Source organism: Ailuropoda melanoleuca, chromosome 7, assembly GCF_002007445.2.
Source record: "Ailuropoda melanoleuca isolate Jingjing chromosome 7, ASM200744v2, whole genome shotgun sequence".
NCBI lineage: Eukaryota > Metazoa > Chordata > Mammalia > Carnivora > Ursidae > Ailuropoda > Ailuropoda melanoleuca.
In genome coordinates, this window is record NC_048224.1 from 53,377,211 (window position 1) to 53,393,779 (window position 16,569).

A 16,569-nucleotide genomic window follows, 5' to 3' on the forward strand; every position below is an offset into this window, starting at 1 on the left:
AACGCCGGGATCACGCCCTGAGCCGAAGGCAGATGCTTAACCGCTGTGCCACCCAGGCGCCTTTATCCATTCATCTGTTGATGGACATCTGCGCTCTTTCCATAGTTTGGCTATTGTGGACATTGCTGCTGTAAACATTGGCATGCACGTGCCCCTTCTGAATTCCCTTCCTTTTTAAGGAATATCCAAATATATTCCATTGCCCGTATGGACTTTTATTTAGTCATTTATCAGATATTCATTCATTCATTCAATCACAGTCACTGAATGCCGCCTCTGAGCTTGGAGGAGAAGAGATGAGCAGGTCCCCTTGCAGCCCCCACAAGGCTCATAAGCAAGTCCTCCTTACTTGTCCGTCTCTCGGTCATCTTTCCGTCTGTACCCACCCCTGGCTCCTAGTTCCTAGCCTCCATACTCACACGCCCCTTCTCCATGGTGGTGCTGTCCCCTAGTCGTTCACATCTTTGTTTGGATGTTGTGTTTTTGAATCCTCATTGACCTCTTCAATGACAAAAGTGATAAATGATAAAATATTCAATCAGTATAGAAGCAATTAAATTACAAGTAAAGTGTTCCTTCATTCGCTCTTCCCAGCCCCCAGTTCCTCCCACAAAGTAAACATTATTAACAGCTTGGTGTGTTCCCTTCCAGGCCCAAGCATTTTTTTTTTTTTAAGATCTTACTTATTGGGGCACCTGTGTGGCTCAGTTGGTTAAGCATCTGCCTTCTGCTCAGGTCATGATCTTGGGGTCTTGGGATCGAGCCCCACATTGGACTCCCTGCTCAGCAGGGAGTCTGCTTGTCCCTCTGCCCCTCACCCCACCACTCACACTCTCTCTCTCAAATAAATAAGATCTTTTTAAAAAAAAAATCCTGCTTGTGCTCTGTCTCTCTCTGTCAAAGAAATCAGATCTTTTTTTATTTTTTTTTTTANGGCTCAGTTGGTTAAGCATCTGCCTTCTGCTCAGGTCATGATCTTGGGGTCTTGGGATCGAGCCCCACATTGGACTCCCTGCTCAGCAGGGAGTCTGCTTGTCCCTCTGCCCCTCACCCCACCACTCACACTCTCTCTCTCAAATAAATAAGATCTTTTTTAAAAAAAATCCTGCTTGTGCTCTGTCTCTCTCTGTCAAAGAAATCAGATCTTTTTTTAAAAAGGATCTTATTTATTTGAGAGAGAGCGTGAGAGCACGAGTTGGGGGGAGGGGCAGAGGGAGAGGGACAAACAGACTCCCCGCTCAGTGGGGAGCCAGACGTGGGGCTCCATCCCAGGTCCCTGGGATCATGACCTGAGCTGAAGTCAGCCACTTAACCAACTGAGCCCCCCCGGGCGCCCCTAGGCATTTTTTTTCCCTAGACATATACACATTCCAGATTCCATCTTAATCTTCAATAACCACAGTCCTGCTGTGTGTCTTGCCTCTTTTCTCTAAAGATAATTGTAGTAGCTAACATCTGTTGAGCACCCATTACATGTCGGACATGTGATCTGCCTCATTTCCCTGCGTCTTCACCACTCCTAGGAGGCAGGCACCCTTCATCTGTGGAACTTGAGGCTCAGTGGGCACAGGCTTACTACGGGGAGCACTAGGGTTTGGGTCTAAACCCGGCGGTGTGCATCAGGAGTGTTCCCTCTGGTCATGATCAGTGACGAATCCCATCACTCTTCCTCATTTGCAAAGGGGATCTTCCAGTGCCAGAACCTAGAAACGGTCCTCACTCTTTTGAAGAGCTGTAGAGTGCTTTATTGTTCAGAGGATGCCGTAATTTATTTCACCTTCTGATGGCCATTGGCTTGTTTCCAGTTTTTCTCCATTACAAGCTACACCACACCGAACACCCTGGTGTATATATATGTATCTTTGCTCATTTGGTGAGTTTATCTAGGAGACACATATATATGTGTATATGTTTAGTTCTAGAAGGGGATCTATGTATTTTAGTGTTGTTAAATGTTCAATTACCCTCCAAGAAGGTCATCCTAATTTGCACTTCTACCAACAGTATATACATGAGAACCCATCTTCCCACAACGGCGCCCACACTGGTCATTACCAATATTTATTATTAATTTGATAGGTTATGAAAGGGTCTCCTTGTTTTAACTCAGATTTCTTTATTCAGGAGGGTGAGCATTTTTCACAGAGCCTTATTGGTTATGTGCATTTCCTCTCTGAATTACCCATTCATGTCCTCTGGCTGTTCTGATTTGTGTTACTTGTCTGTCTTTCATTTATTGACTTGCAGGAACTCTTTATTTATTATGGATACTATTACTGACGCATTGATTGATTTATTATGGGTTCTACATGCGCTCTAAGTATGTTTCTTCCAGCCTTTCACGCATTTTAAAACGCTGCCGTGTTTTTTCCGCTTGCCTGCTGACCTGTGTGTCCTGGAAGGTCATGCTTCTCATCGATATCGAGCTGGCTTACATGAATACCAATCATGAGGACTTCATAGGCTTTGCCAAGTGAGTGCTCCCCAGGCAGAGAAGGTGACGCCTCCTGTGAGTGTGTGTGTGTGTGTGTGTGTGTGTGTGTGTGTGTGCAGGACCCAGGCCTACTGGGTTAACCCTCTGGGTCCGGTGCCCACTGAGCAGTGGCACTGAAGCTAGGCCTCTTGGGAGAAGACCTTGAGACTCTTCCCTCTCTCCCTATCAGCGCTCAGCAGAGGAGCAACCAGATGAACAAGAAGAAGGCTTCAGGGAACCAGGTGAGCGAACCCCAGCGCCCCAGCCGGAGGGATGGAGGGTGCCAGACGGACGCCAAGCTCTGAGAGCCCCCTCCCCCAAGGGGAAGGGTCTCACGGGGGCCAGGGAGCCTGTCAGCTGCCAGCCACAAGCCTCCCACTCTGCCTCAGTAACCCTCTCTCCTCTCTCCCGATGCTTCTCGTGGTTGCTATGGTTACCTCTTTGCAGGATGAGATTCTGGTGAGTACCAGGACTGGGGGTCTTGGCTTACATCGTGAAGGGGAGGAGGGGCCCATTCGTCGTGGGGGTGCACAGGGGGCAAAGGGCACTCTCTGGCTTGAGCTGCTCACACACACCAGCACACGGGTGTCCACGCGTGCTCTCAGCCCAGAGGCCAGGCCTAGCCAGTCACGGCGGCCCATCCGCCTGTCCAGCAGCGTGCATGAGCTTAGCATCTGCTATAGGCCGAGGTGGACCGTGTGGGCTGGGTGGGTGAAAATGGCTGGCAGGGGCCTGGCACTCGTAGGTGCTCCTCAAATATCGGATGGATGGATGGATGGAAGGATGGATAGATGGATGGATGGAAGAGAAATGTTTTCACGGTAGCCACCTCTACCAGAGTTGAGTAAAGAGATGAATGAGTGTCAAGAGAACAAGGCCCTCCTCGCCCATTCTGTCCTTCAGGTCTCTGCTGAAACACCACTTCTCTCCCCCACCTGTACACGCAAATCATAGTCCGGAATTTTCCAGAGGACGTAGTTTCCTTAAACCAATCTAGGTGTTTGTGTGATTATTGGCTTCATACCTATTTCATCTCAAACCCCATGAGGGGAAGGGCTGGGTCTCTCTTGTCCGTCAGCAAATTCTCAGCCCTACAGCCCAGTGCGTGGCACACAGTCGGTGCTCGATAGAACGAAGGCATTAATGCGTGTAATATCCCAGGGCAGTTTGGTTCAGCAAACGCTCGGTGGTGTCTGCTCGGGGCTGGCCCCCGGACAGGAGTCACACTCCGGCCCTGCCCCCTGGAGACCTGAGCCTGTGGTCAGGACGCTCGGTGGGAGTTGGAGGGGCAGGTGGTTCCTGGTGCAGGGGCTCTGGAAGGGGGTTTGGCAGAGCTGGGGGTGGCCAAAGGAAGAAGGCTGCCAGTCAGAGCAGGGAGTAGCCTGACAAGGTCTGCTGATCACATTCTGGGGTGAGGAGTGCCAGGACGTGGCATTTGGACTCAGCTCCAAAGAGAGTGACAAGACACTGAGGGGATCCTCACTGGACCTGGACAGGGTGGGAGAGGGACCACGGGACACCTGGCTATCATGTTTCTGTTAATGGCAAAGGCAGCTACTCAGCTCCTGATCCACTACGTCACCTGGGTTCTCTGCAAGGTTCTGGGGGAAGCCAGAGGGTCAAGGAGGGCTCCGGGGCAGGGGGGTGGGCTTTGAGGGCCTCAGAAGCAGGCCTGACCCCAGAGGGCTTTCCTGTCAGCCCCAGGCTCCTTGGCTCTTCTCTGGATGCTCTGGAACCAGGGAGGTCAGGGCTGGGCGAGGTTGCTCATTCTGTATGACCCACCACTGGGGTCTAGTCAGTGGCCTTGCCCTTGGAGCAGAATGTATAGCCCCTGTCTGTGGTGATGGCTCAGGACGGTCCTGGGGACAGCTGCTTCCTGCTGTGAAAACAGACCTTTGCCTGTTACGCTGGGCTCCCCAGGGAAGAAGGGGCCTGTTCAATTCGTGCTCAGCCCTTCACCCCGCTCCCATCCCTACCACCCCACTCCTGCCGGGCCCTGGGGCCAAAGACCCTTAGAACCCTGCTACCGTAACATTCATGTATTCATGCCACAAGTATTTATTGATGACTTATCGTCTGCCAAGCACACTGGTGCTGGAATATACCAGTGAGCAAGAGAGTTCATAATTTAGCAAGACAGGCTGACATCAGCAGATAATCTTCTCTCTCTCTCTCTCTCACACACATACACACTATTTTGGAAATCTCAGCCATTATCCTAGAGGAAGACTGAAGGGAGCGATAAAAGCCTGTAAGACTATAACGGGGGTCCCGACTTATACTGGGGGCCGGGGAAGGCCTGCCTGAGAATGGGACTTCTGAGCTGATCCCCACAGGGCGAGGAGGAATTTGGCAGACAAACAGGAGGGAAGTGCTTTGTAGGCAGAGACAGCAGCAGCGCATACAAAGTCCTTGAGGTCAGAAACAAGTCTTAGAATAAAGTGGATCTTAAGCTGAAAAGATATTCAGAATTGTCTTGCCCACATGGCCCCCGAAACTCTGCTTGCACTCTTTTAGCGGTGGAGAGCTCATCCCCTACCCAGGCTACCGGTCCCCTCCTCAGATGGCTCTGACTGTCAGAAGGCTGTTTATCCTGAGCTGACCTCTGCCTTCCTCCGTCTTCCAGTCTGTTCACTTGTGGTTCAAACAAGGGCAGGTCTAGCCCGCACCCTCCCTGCCCGGCCAGGCCTCCAAGAGCTAAAGGAGGGGTGGGCTTTTGAGTGCCTCTCTCTGCCTGCCCCATCCTCCACGGGGAGTGCTGGCCTCTGCCCGCTGACCTCCTGCCCTCTCAACCTCCAGGTCATCCGGAAGGGCTGGCTGACCATCAGCAACATTGGCATCATGAAGGGGGGCTCCAAGGAGTACTGGTTTGTGCTGACCGCAGAGAATCTGTCCTGGTACAAGGATGATGAGGTGAGTAAAGGGCCACTGGTCATCAAGGGGTTTGGCTGGTGGCCAGAGTCAGGCTCAGACACTACCGAGGGCTTGGAATAGATCGGGCCACCCAGCGAACAGGGTTTTTTTTAAAGCCCATCAAGACCCTTGGGTGGAAGTGGGCTGCAAGGATCAGAGGCAGGCAATCCTGGGAGCTCATCCAGGCTGGATAGAGAAGGTGGCTTGGCAGGGGCGGGGAGCCTGGGGCCAAGCGCCCTGGAGAGGGTGGGCAGGGGTGCTGGGCACCCCTCCCTGACCCTGCCAGCCCTGTGGCCTTCCTGTTTTCCTGCTCCAGGGTGTGCCGCCTCCCCCGTGGCCCCCACAGGCCTATGACACACACATATCCCGCTGCCAGACACCCTTTAACCCCTGCACCCCGGTCCCCCAGCCCCAAGCGGTGCAAGGGAGGTACCCCAGGTGCCTCCAGGCCGAGGGGCCAGGAGTGATGGGTCCAGAGGAGGCTCCACATGAAACCCCGCCCTGCCCACAGGGGCACGCAGAACCCCTGCCACCTCCCTCCCTTGCTGCCGGTCTCCTTTAAGAATGAATCTGTTTGGCTTCCACATCTGGATTCCAGAGGTGACCAGAGAGAATAGGGAGGGCTTGGGGTGGGGGGGACTTGTGGTAATGAACTCCAGCTGGCCACAGAGTGGGGGAGGGGACCTTCTTCCTGAGGAAGCTTTGGAGGAGAGGGCGCTCTCAGTGGGGAAGTGGGGCTGGGGTGGGGGCTGTGATTTTGGTCTCTGAGCTCTCTCCTTGATCCCTGCCCCCCCCCGCAAGGCCCACCCTCCCCCTCTTGGGCTGGGCCCTCTATCGTCACTGGCGGGGGCGCCAAGCCATCTGGACCTCATTACCCCAACCCTGGCCTCTCCCCGAGCATGGGGCCCCTTGAAGGGACGGAGTGTGAGGTGGCGTGACGCGCGGGGGGGGGGTCGCTTCCTGCTCTGTCGCTCAGTCAGGCTGCCTAGACCCCTCATGGGCTGGGTGTGCTGACTGCCGGCCCCAGGACTCCTGGTGCTGTTATGCTGGGGGTTCTTATATGTTGGGCCAGGGGACAGTGCGACCTGGCGCTGAGGGCTACGCTGCAGGGGAATGTGTCCAAGAGGGGCCCCCATCCTCTTGTGGAGGGGTCTTTTTGGGCTTTGTGCGTATATTTGAGTTGGGGCGTGGGGGGGGGCGCGGTGGGGGTGGGCAGTGAGTGCCGGGAGGCGGGGTGTGTGAGGCTGATGACTGTGGTGTGGGGGGGATTGGAGGAGAGTGTTTGGGGTATAAGCATCTAGGTGTGGTTGGGGGGAGACTGTGTGTGCCTGAGGTATGACTCTCAGGCACGTGTGTCTGTGCTCAGTGTGCAAGTGAAGGTGGCAGATGGGCTTGAGGAGGGAGTGTGCAAGTGGAACGTCTGAGAACGTGTATGTGCTCAGGATGGAAGGATGGGAGAGAGCTGGAGTTCCATTGTGAGGGTGCGTGAGTGTGCACACGTGTATGCCCCTGAGATATGCCCGTGTGCTTGGGGCATGCGTATGAGATTTGAGTTTGGGTGTGGGAATGTGTGTGCCTGAGTTGTGGGGGTGTGCGTGTCGAGTTGCTGAGTGTGTGTGTGTGTGTGTCTGTGATGTGAGTGGATTTTTGCACTAGACCAGCTTGCGGACATGGAGGTGGTCTGGGCTGCAGGGAGGACGATCTGTCCCCCTCTCTCCCCAGCCACCAGCCCTCTGGTCTTTGGGACTCGGGTGGCCCTCTGGGCAGACAGGCGGCTGCCCATATCCCCAGTCCTCATTGCTCCCCCCCATCTTCTCAGGCTTCCTCCGCGGCCCGTCAGCACCCCCATCCCATCTCACAGCAGGGTGCCCCCCTTCCCTCTGCACCTCCTCCCAGCACCCCCTGTGCCTCCCCCCCCCAGTCCCCTGCCCCGTCTCCGGGTTCCGGTTCTGGGATGGCGGGTGGGGGTCGGTCCAGCTCTCCAGCAGCGGCGCCGAGGGTCTAACCCAGCCCAGCCTAACCAATGTGCAGACTACTGTACAATTTGGGAGTCCTGAACAGATAGTCTAAACACTGGGTAGACGGAGTGGAGGTGTCCTCTGGTCCATCCAGGCAGCAGTGTCTGTCCGTCGGGTGGGAGCTTCGGCCTCATGTCCTGGAGATCCAAGGCCCGCAGCCCCAGCCCAGCCAGCCCGTGGTCCCCTCTCTGCTCCCGACTCCCCTTCTGCCTCCTTTGACGTGGCAGGGGTGAGCGGGAGCTGTGGCTGGGAAGGAGGGGCCTGGGGAGGGGGCCGGCCAGCAGGAAGGGAGGGGTGGGGGGAGGAGGCCGCTCCTACCTAGAGTCCAACCCCAGAGCACAGGGCGGGTGGTGGCGGGGCCTCCCTCGAACGCTTCCAGATGTTCCCTGGCCGCGTGTGCAACTTCCTCCTCTCCTCCCCCAGCCGTCCTCTGGGGCTCCCGGCCACCCGCCTGGCATAAAGAAGGCTTTATGTAGCCCGACGGGCCAGGCGGGTGTGGGGGGCAGAAGGAGGTGGGCAGGATGGCGCCAGGACTGGGGAGCAGGGTCCTCCTCAACCCAGCCCCCCCAACCCCCGACCCGACCTGGGATCCTGGATCAGGCTCCTGCCTGAGCCTGAGTCCCTGAGATCCGCACTGACATCCGCAGCCACAGCATGGGTTTGTGGTGTGGGCACCTGGGGCACCAGCGGCAGAAACCCTTGTCCTCCCAGAGCCCCATCCCGGAGTACCTCCCCTGAAGACCCCTGCGCCTCCCTCGAACATAGCAGCCTACAGACCAATGTCGGCCCACAGCAGACATACACAGGTGTGCACATAGGTCTGGCACCCACGTGCCTATCCACAGATACACATGACTCCTCCCAGACGACTACAGATGAACCAGTCGTGTTCACCCCATGCAACAAACCGTATGCGTGTAAGCATGCATGCCCACGGTATGCCCCCCAGGCACGCCCCATGCAAACACAGGTATTTACAGTTGTTACACACGCCTATGAGAGCATGCACACAGCCGCCGTGACACACACACACGCTCCCACGGACCCATGGCCACGCTGGGCACCTCCTTGGGCACACACACGTGCACACACTCCTATGCTACACAGACACGTGGGCGCGCACACACAATGGTCACAGGGTACGTGCTGCGGCTGGCATGTGTGTGCACAAGCACACAACTACACACACGTTGCACACACAGACGTACCATCTCCAGGCTGGTGCTGTGCGCCTGATTGCTAACACATGGGCGGCTGGGGGGCGGGCAGATGGCGGCGTGGGCTGAGCCAGCCCTTTGAAGCTGCTGGGGCTGGTGGCCCCCCTTCTCTGTCTCTACAGTCAGGAAATGAAGTCAGCAGCTTAGCCAAAGCAGGTCCTGTTGGCCAGGCCGGGGGGAGAGAGAGGCTTGAGTGCGGGGTCCCTGGCTGGGGCTGGCCTGGATGGTATCCAGGGCTTGCTTGAGGTGGGACTGGGAGCCACCCTTGGTCTTGCCACCCGGCGCTCTTGGGCTCTGGTACGTGCACACAGAGGTGGTGGGAATGGCTTGAATGCCATTGGGAACCAGAGGCGCCTGGCAAGCTCAGGGCTCCATGGCCGGGCTTTCTTCAGACAGCACGCAGGTGCCCCGAAGCCCAGGGCCACTCTGGGACCCCCCAGCCCCAGGCCCCCTGCCCCACCCCGCCTCATGGAACACTGCTAGGTTGTGAGGCATAGCGGGGAGCAGTGCTGACCCCGCCCATCGCTCCCACCTCTATCCACAGGAGAAGGAGAAGAAATACATGCTCTCCGTGGACAACCTGAAGCTACGGGACGTGGAGAAAGGTTTCATGTCAAGCAAGCACATCTTTGCGCTCTTTAACACTGAGCAAAGGTGGGTCCCCAGACTGCAAGCCCCAAACCACCCTCACTGAGCAGAAAGGGGAGGGACCTGTCCCAAGCCCCCCAGCAAGTCATTCCTTTGACAAATATTTAGTCAGTCACTTGGTGAGTGCCTGCTCCGCGTAAGACACTCTGCCAGGCACGGGGGACAAAGAAGAGCCCATCAGGCCCGATCCCCTTCTTGTTGCTCAGTGTCCAGTGGGGTCGGTGATGGTACCGGGCCTCTCACCTCCCAAGCCAGGGCTGACTCCTGTGGGCTTCCCCTTACTCTAGATGAGGCGTCAGTAGAGCTGCCATCGTGGGGGTTCCAGAAAGCCAGGGAGGGAGCCAATGGGGGCTGCATGGTCGGGGATGCCCCTCTTATGAGGGCTCATTCGACCCCCCCTTTTTTAGCCCCTTTCTTTTTTTTTTTTTTTTTAAGATTTTATTTATTTATTCATGCGAGAGAGGGGGAGGGGAGGGAGAAGCAGGCTCTCTGCAGTGCGGGGAGCCCGATGTGGGACTCAATCCCAGGACCCTGGGATCATAACCTAAGCGGAAGGCAGATGCTTAAACAACTGAGCCACCCAGGTGTCCCAGGGGTTGTTTTATTAACCCATCTTCCAGGCGAGGAAACTGAAGCTTGGCAGGGGAGGGGACCTGCCCAGGGTAGCACAGCTGGGAAATGAGAAAGCCAGGCCGGGCCCCCGGGCATGATACCCCCGATTCCGTGCATGCCCTTCCCCACCTGCGTGAATGGGCGTCGCCGGGCTGTCTTGCAGGAATGTCTACAAGGATTACCGGCAGCTGGAACTGGCCTGCGAGACGCAGGAGGAGGTGGACAGCTGGAAGGCCTCCTTCCTCAGGGCTGGGGTCTATCCTGAGCGTGTCGGGGTGAGAGGCAGGGCAGGGAGGGGGCAAGCGACCTCCAATAGAGGGCCCTGGGTCACCATCTTCAGTGATGCCAAGTCGTGTCACATTTTCGAGCCCTTGTGTGGCTCAGAAATAGCACGGATCCTCCCCCTGCCTGCGCTGGGGTGGGGTCAGAGTTAAGCCTCCTCCTGTCCTCCAAAGCCGGCTTCTCGTGACCCTCGTCAGCCACAGATGGCATTTCCGGCACCCCCTTCATATCATGGTGGCTTTTTGTAGCGACCTTCCCTTTCCTTCTCTCTTTCACTGTGGCGATGTCTGGAGTTGCCTTAGAGTTGGGGTAGAGTGCCCTGGTTTCACGCGCCTTTTCCTTTCTGTGTGTGTCTGCTTCGGCTGTGCTTGCTGGTGGCGGCGGTGGCGGTGGTGGTGGCCATGCTGGTGTCGTGACCTCTATGGCTTTGGTGTGGGCCTTCCAGGACAAGGAGAAAGTGAGTGTGGCCCTCCCTCGCCTTCGGCCAGGTGTCTCCAGCCTGGCAGCCCCTCTGGCCAGGTCTTTAGCATCAGGAAGGGACCTTGGAAGGTCTTTCCTAATTGATGGACTGGGAAACTGAGGCAAATTCTAGGCACTAGACAGAGAGCCGAGATAAGGTTGAATGAGGGTCTGGGGTCCTAAGAGGCACTGGGGTGGGCAGAGTGCAGATACAGAGCGTTTGGGGGAGCCCATGTCCGTCCTCTGTATGGCAGTGTTCCAGGCACCCGTGGAGGGGCCGAGACCCTGGGGGTGCCCGGAACCTGGCTGCGAGGGCCCAGCCACCCTGATGCCCTCTATTCTCAATGGCAGGCCAGCGAGACTGAGGAGAACGGCTCAGACAGCTTCATGCACTCCATGGACCCGCAGCTAGAGCGGCAGGTGGAGACCATCCGGAACCTGGTGGACTCATACATGGCCATTGTGAACAAGACCGTGCGGGACCTCATGCCGAAGACCATCATGCACCTCATGATCAACAATGTGGGTGCAACCCTTTGTGGGCGCAGGGAGGCAGCGGCCAGGTTGGCCTGGGGGAGGCACAGGCCAGTCCCTTGGGATCAGGTCTAGCGAGGCAGGTGTAGGTCCACACCAGAGCTGTCCGAAAGAAATATAATGTGAGCTTTGTATTTTATATCGTAGTCACATACCCAGGTTGTTCCAAACATGCTTAAACGTTACCCAAAAGGAACTAAGAATCACACCTTTTGAGAACTCCCAGACCATGTGTTGAAATGTACACCCTGCAGAACCCCTACCACCCGTGGCTTAATGAAAAAGCATGGCCCCCAGAGGATTAGAACTGTGTTTGAATTCTGGCTTTGCCACAAATTCTGTTTGACTTTCAAAACACTACCCTCTCTGAGCCTCTGTTTCCCTATATGTAAAAATATGGTTATTAAGAGAGTTGAGAAGGAAAGGAGTATAAAGCGCAGAACAACACAGTGCCTGGCACATGGCAGGTGCTCACCATATATCCGAATAACGCATAAGTGAGACACAGGCCTACCGCGTCAAAACCTCAGAACCTCTCCACCAATACCGCAGGACCTGGGCCAGGTAGCGCCTGCGGAGTGTAAGGAGCACCTTAACCCACTGCCTACACACACAGACTCACATTTCACCCAATCGAGGAACACATTTACACCTGTTACTCAAGGGCTCAGAAGATTTTCAACTGTCATATACCTTACTTTGGTCCCGTGGAGCATGCAAGTCCTCAGAAAGGGTGTAACTAACGACCCCATTTTATAGATGGGGAAACTGAGGCTGAAACAGAGCCGAGTAACTAGGGGTCCTGGATGCATGATAGGCCCTGGGTGCCTTCCCATATCTATGACCTCGGACAGGTCACTTTTCCTCTCTGGACCATCAGAGAAAAGGGCAAGGATGGAGGCGGGGAAGCGGGGGAGATCTCCGAGTTCAGGCGGTGGCAAAGCCAAGACCCCCCCCCCCCCCCCCCCCCCCGCCAGCAGCTCCCAGTCCAGCATACAGTCCCGCGGGGTGGTCAGAGTGGTACAGGCGTCAGGTCCCAGCCCGTCCTTCTGTTCGCGCGCCCACAGACGAAGGAATTCATCTTCTCGGAGCTGCTGGCCAACCTGTACTCGTGCGGGGACCAGAACACGCTGATGGAGGAGTCGGCGGAGCAGGCGCAGCGGCGAGACGAGATGCTGCGCATGTATCACGCACTGAAGGAGGCGCTCGGCATCATCGGCGATATCAACACGACCACTGTCAGCACGCCCATGCCCCCGCCCGTGGACGACTCCTGGCTGCAGGTGCAGAGCGTACCGGCCGGACGCAGGTACCAGGGCCGGCCCCCACGGCCCCAAAGCCCCCCAGCCCGGGGCCCGCGGGAGGAGGGCCGGGACCGGGCAGTGGCGCGCCCGCGTCACCGGAACGGCTCCCACCTGGAGCAGGGGGCGGGGCTTTAGAAATGGGCGGGGCTTATCGCGGGGCGGGGCTTGCCGTGGAGCGCTGGCTGCGGGGCTGGGTGGAGCTGGAACTTTGGAGCCACCGGAGGCGGGGCTTAAACTCCGGGAACAAGTAGGGCGCGGCGGGGCGGGGCTTCCGCGCATGGGCGTGACCGGCGCTGGGCTGGGGCGGGGCCTCAGGGTGGGGCGGAGCTGCTCATCTCTCCCCTCCGTGTCTTCCGCGCCCTGTCGCCCGCAGGTCACCCACGTCCAGCCCCACGCCGCAGCGCCGAGCCCCCGCCGTGCCCCCAGCCCGGCCCGGGTCGCGGGGCCCTGCTCCTGGGCCTCCGCCTGCTGGGTCCGCCCTGGGGGGGGCGCCCCCCGTGCCCTCCAGGCCGGGGGCTTCCCCTGACCCCTTCGGCCCTCCCCCCCAGGTGCCCTCGCGCCCCAACCGCGCCCCACCCGGGGTCCCCAGGTGAGTAGGGGCGGAATACGGTGGGAGAGGCCACCGGGCGGGCGTAGCCAGGAGGGAGGTGTGGCCAGAGCCGGCCCTCTCCATCCAGGGCGCTCGGACCGTGGGTGCCGGAGCCACCGGACATGTGGCCGAGGGCTGGCGGAGCCTGCCCCCCAGGGAGCGCTGAGTCCCGGAGGTGGTCCTTTCTGGGGAGGGGGCCGTGGGACCCATCCCACCTGCCCCCTTCTTTCCAGCACTTGCATGGCGCTTCCCTCCCTTTTCACTTCTCTCTCCCACACGTTGCATTCCTCCTCCTTTCTCCTCGCTCTCCTCCGTTTTCCATTCAGCCCTCAACTTCTCTCTCCCAGCCACTAGTGACCTACCTCAGGTCTGGGGATCTCTAAACCCAAATCCCCTCCAGATGTGGAGTTTTTCACTACACTCAGGGCTACTCTGAGTCCTGACTCTTTGAGCTGTCCCAGGGGGTGTCTGGCCTCTGGCCCACAGGAACAGAGGCCAGGCTGTGACTGATCAGCAAGGTGTGTGATGTGTGTGTGGGCGTGCACACGAGTGTGAGTGTAAGAATGGCATCCAGGCACGGGCTAGGACACGGAGCAGCTGGGAAAGGGGACTGGGAGCCACAGGACAGTCTAATGGCTTTCTTCTTTGGCCCTGTCTCTGGCCCTGCCTGGCCTGGGCCAACATGGTGGGTGTTGGGGCAGGAGAGGGTGAAGGCTGCCCCACCCCCAGAGATTTCCAAGGAAAAGGCTTCTACTCATCCCTTGGATTTGCCTTCTTGATTCATGACCCTTTTTCAAGGAAGCTCATTCTGATGTCTCAGTCCCTGTTTCCACTGGCCACGTTCCTTGAGGAAGAACACATCAGACCAGTAGCCTCCACTTGTGTTTCCAGATGGCTGGAGGGTAGGGCCTAGCCTTCGTGGGTCTAGCCTCTATGAACCCCAAATGAAGCAGAGAGGGGACTTGCTTCCACCGTGATCTGATGACCAAAGCAGGTGGGGTAAAGCAGGCAGCGTGGTGTTGGTCAAGAACACGGGATTGGAGTCCAGAGGTTCTGGTTCATCCTGGGCTTTAGGCAAGTGACTTTCCCTTCCGGGGCCTCAGTTTCGCTTCTACCACATGATATTTAACATTCTGCCTTTCTCCCAGGGTTGGTGTGAGGATCAAGGGAGACAGTGACTGTAGAGAAGCTCCGTGCATTGCAAATGTGGCTATTGGAGCACTTTGCTAACTTCCCTTGTGAGTGCAGATTCTTAAGGGTATTCGACATGCCCAGGGCTGTGCTGAGGGGTGACATATGGGAAGAGGAAGATTTGGCACCTGCCCTAACTCCAGTCTTGTTAACACACAGGAAAAGCTTGGCAAGTCACAGCCCTGCCTCGGGGAAGAGAACAGTCTGGGAAGCTTTAAGACAGACTGACCTGGGGGAGGTCTGGGGGCTGATTGAGATAAGGCTCAGGTGATGAGGAGTCAGGGACATCTGGGTACGGAGCGGCGGTGTGGGCGAAGGTTTAGCGTGGGATGCACTGAGGAGAGCCGCTGGTGAGAGAAGAGCGCAGATAGAAGGAGGAAGAATAAGAGAAGGTTGCCCTGTTCGGTGGGGCAGGCTGCAGAACCTTAAAAGTTCACAGAAGACTTTGTCTTCTTGGGACTCAATGCTGTGGGGACTAGGGAGCCATGGCAGTTTCTCGGGCAGAGAAATGGCAGCTGGACCCTAAGAAAGCAAGACCTGTCCCTTATGGAGCATTGCAGGTGGCCCTCTGAGCACGCCGGGCACGAGTGTGCAGGGAGCTGGTGCAAATGCATCCTGTGTATGGGCGAGCTTCTGTGTTGTGACTCAGCCCACGCGTGTGCTTCAATGTGCCGAGTGGCTGCATGCCCCAGGTCCGTGCTGCACGTGCCGGCCAGTGAGGGTGCTGGGCAGCGGGAGGTGGGGGAGGTGTGTGCGTGTTGTTTGTGGGCATGTGTGTCAGTGTGTGCATGCGGGGCCGTGGGGCCTCCCAGCATGTGTGTGCACGCCCGGGCGTGTGCGTGTGCGTGACCCCACCCCCAGGCCTGCCCCGTCCGTGCGTGTGAACTGCCATGTTGATTTCGTGCTGTCTTTCAGAATCACTATCAGTGACCCCTGAGGAGTGTCAGCCACGGTAGGTGCACGTATGCCTCTCTGCCTGCTGCATGAACCGTGCGTCTACCCCCGCTGCACCAGCTCCACACTGTGGGGCGCACCAGGGACCTCAGAGCCAGGCTCCAATCCCTCTCCCTTCTGCAGCTCCAGACTTATTCTTTCCTCTTTCTGTCCTCGCTGCCAGCTGGCTCTCTCACCTCCCTCTCAGTGAGCCTCGGGACTCAGTGCCACTGCTCAGGACCTCCATGGCTGAGCCTGGGGAGCTCTTGGGACAGGCTCCGCGCCCAAGCTGGCGGACATGGGTGCTCTCGGGAGCCATCAGAGGGCAGAGAGCTCATGGTTTATGGTGTAGAAACAGGGAACTCGGAGGGGGTTGTGCGTGGGGCTGGACTCAGACAGCCAGAGGCCTTGGCACTTCGCTTGGGGGTGCCACACTCATTCCCCAATCTGAGCCGTGCTGTTGGGAGCCAGAGCCGTGATAGGGCAGAGGAGGTCAGGGCCGCACCTGCTCTCTCGTGCCAGCAGCTGAGCAGCCATCTGGGGGCGAAGGCTCTGGTCGGTTGCTGTTTTCAGAAAGTCAGAGGGCCCTGTCCACAGCTCACGGGCGAGGCAGTGTCACGCAGGCCATCTCCCTCCCTCCTTGGTATTGTCATGCCTGTGAAGGCATGACAAACGACTGTGTCCTCGACCCCAGATGAAGCGCCGCAGCCAGCTCACGGGCTCATGGGCCTGGGGCCTGGTGCTCCTGGGGTGACCTACACTTTTCAGCCAAGGGGACGCCAGTGTCTACCGACCTAGGCGAGTCAGCTTCTCTGACTTCCACCCTGGCTGGGCCGCACAGTGGCCCAACGACCCGCCTGCCACTCCGTCCCTGCCGCTGACTCTTGCTCTTCTGCTTTTCCCCAGCAGGAAGGGCCCAGCCTCACCTACGCGACCTGTGGTCCCCCGACCAGCTGAGGCTCCCCTCTTAGACTTATAAGCCTGTGGCCGCTGGCATCCGGCTTGCCTGACCTCCCTGCCTCCCCAGGGTCCCTTCTGAGGACTCCGGGCTTTCTGCCTGCCCAGAGGGGCCTCCAGTGCCCCCTCCAGCCATCCTTTTAGCTTTGCCCTCCTGGTTCAAACAGTGTTCTTTCTCCTCCCGTCGTCTCTCCGTGAGGACTGGTGGCTGTGGCCTGGAGCTCGCGGCCCCACACTCCGAGGCTAGGGATGGCCCCGGGCCAGTACGTTGGAAGACGGGGAGCTGACACATCCAGGCGTGATGTTGGTGAAAACTTGTGCCCCTCTGTGGTATTGCTCCTACCCCATTCTATAAATAACTATAAATACTCATATATATATATATATATATATATATACACACACACACACACACACACACATATATGGCCGCCACAGC

General features: G+C 57.6%; 1 protein-coding gene across 1 annotated transcript in view; it reads left to right on the plus strand.

Annotated features, from left to right (window-relative positions):
- DNM1 (dynamin 1) overlaps positions 1-16,407 on the plus strand; it is a 44,562-nt gene extending 28,155 nt beyond the window's left edge. Inside the window, exons 11-22 of the mRNA XM_034663734.1 lie at positions 2,298-2,473; positions 2,664-2,715; positions 2,921-2,932; positions 5,273-5,386; positions 9,166-9,275; positions 10,045-10,156; positions 10,609-10,620; positions 10,974-11,144; positions 12,224-12,465; positions 12,834-13,049; positions 15,156-15,192; positions 16,080-16,407. Of these exons, the coding sequence (XP_034519625.1) occupies positions 2,298-2,473; positions 2,664-2,715; positions 2,921-2,932; positions 5,273-5,386; positions 9,166-9,275; positions 10,045-10,156; positions 10,609-10,620; positions 10,974-11,144; positions 12,224-12,465; positions 12,834-13,049; positions 15,156-15,177 (1,239 nt within the window). The 3' untranslated portion in view covers positions 15,178-15,192; positions 16,080-16,407. The remainder of the gene's footprint in view (positions 1-2,297; positions 2,474-2,663; positions 2,716-2,920; positions 2,933-5,272; positions 5,387-9,165; positions 9,276-10,044; positions 10,157-10,608; positions 10,621-10,973; positions 11,145-12,223; positions 12,466-12,833; positions 13,050-15,155; positions 15,193-16,079) is intronic.
- Positions 16,408-16,569: the final 162 nt, after the last annotated feature.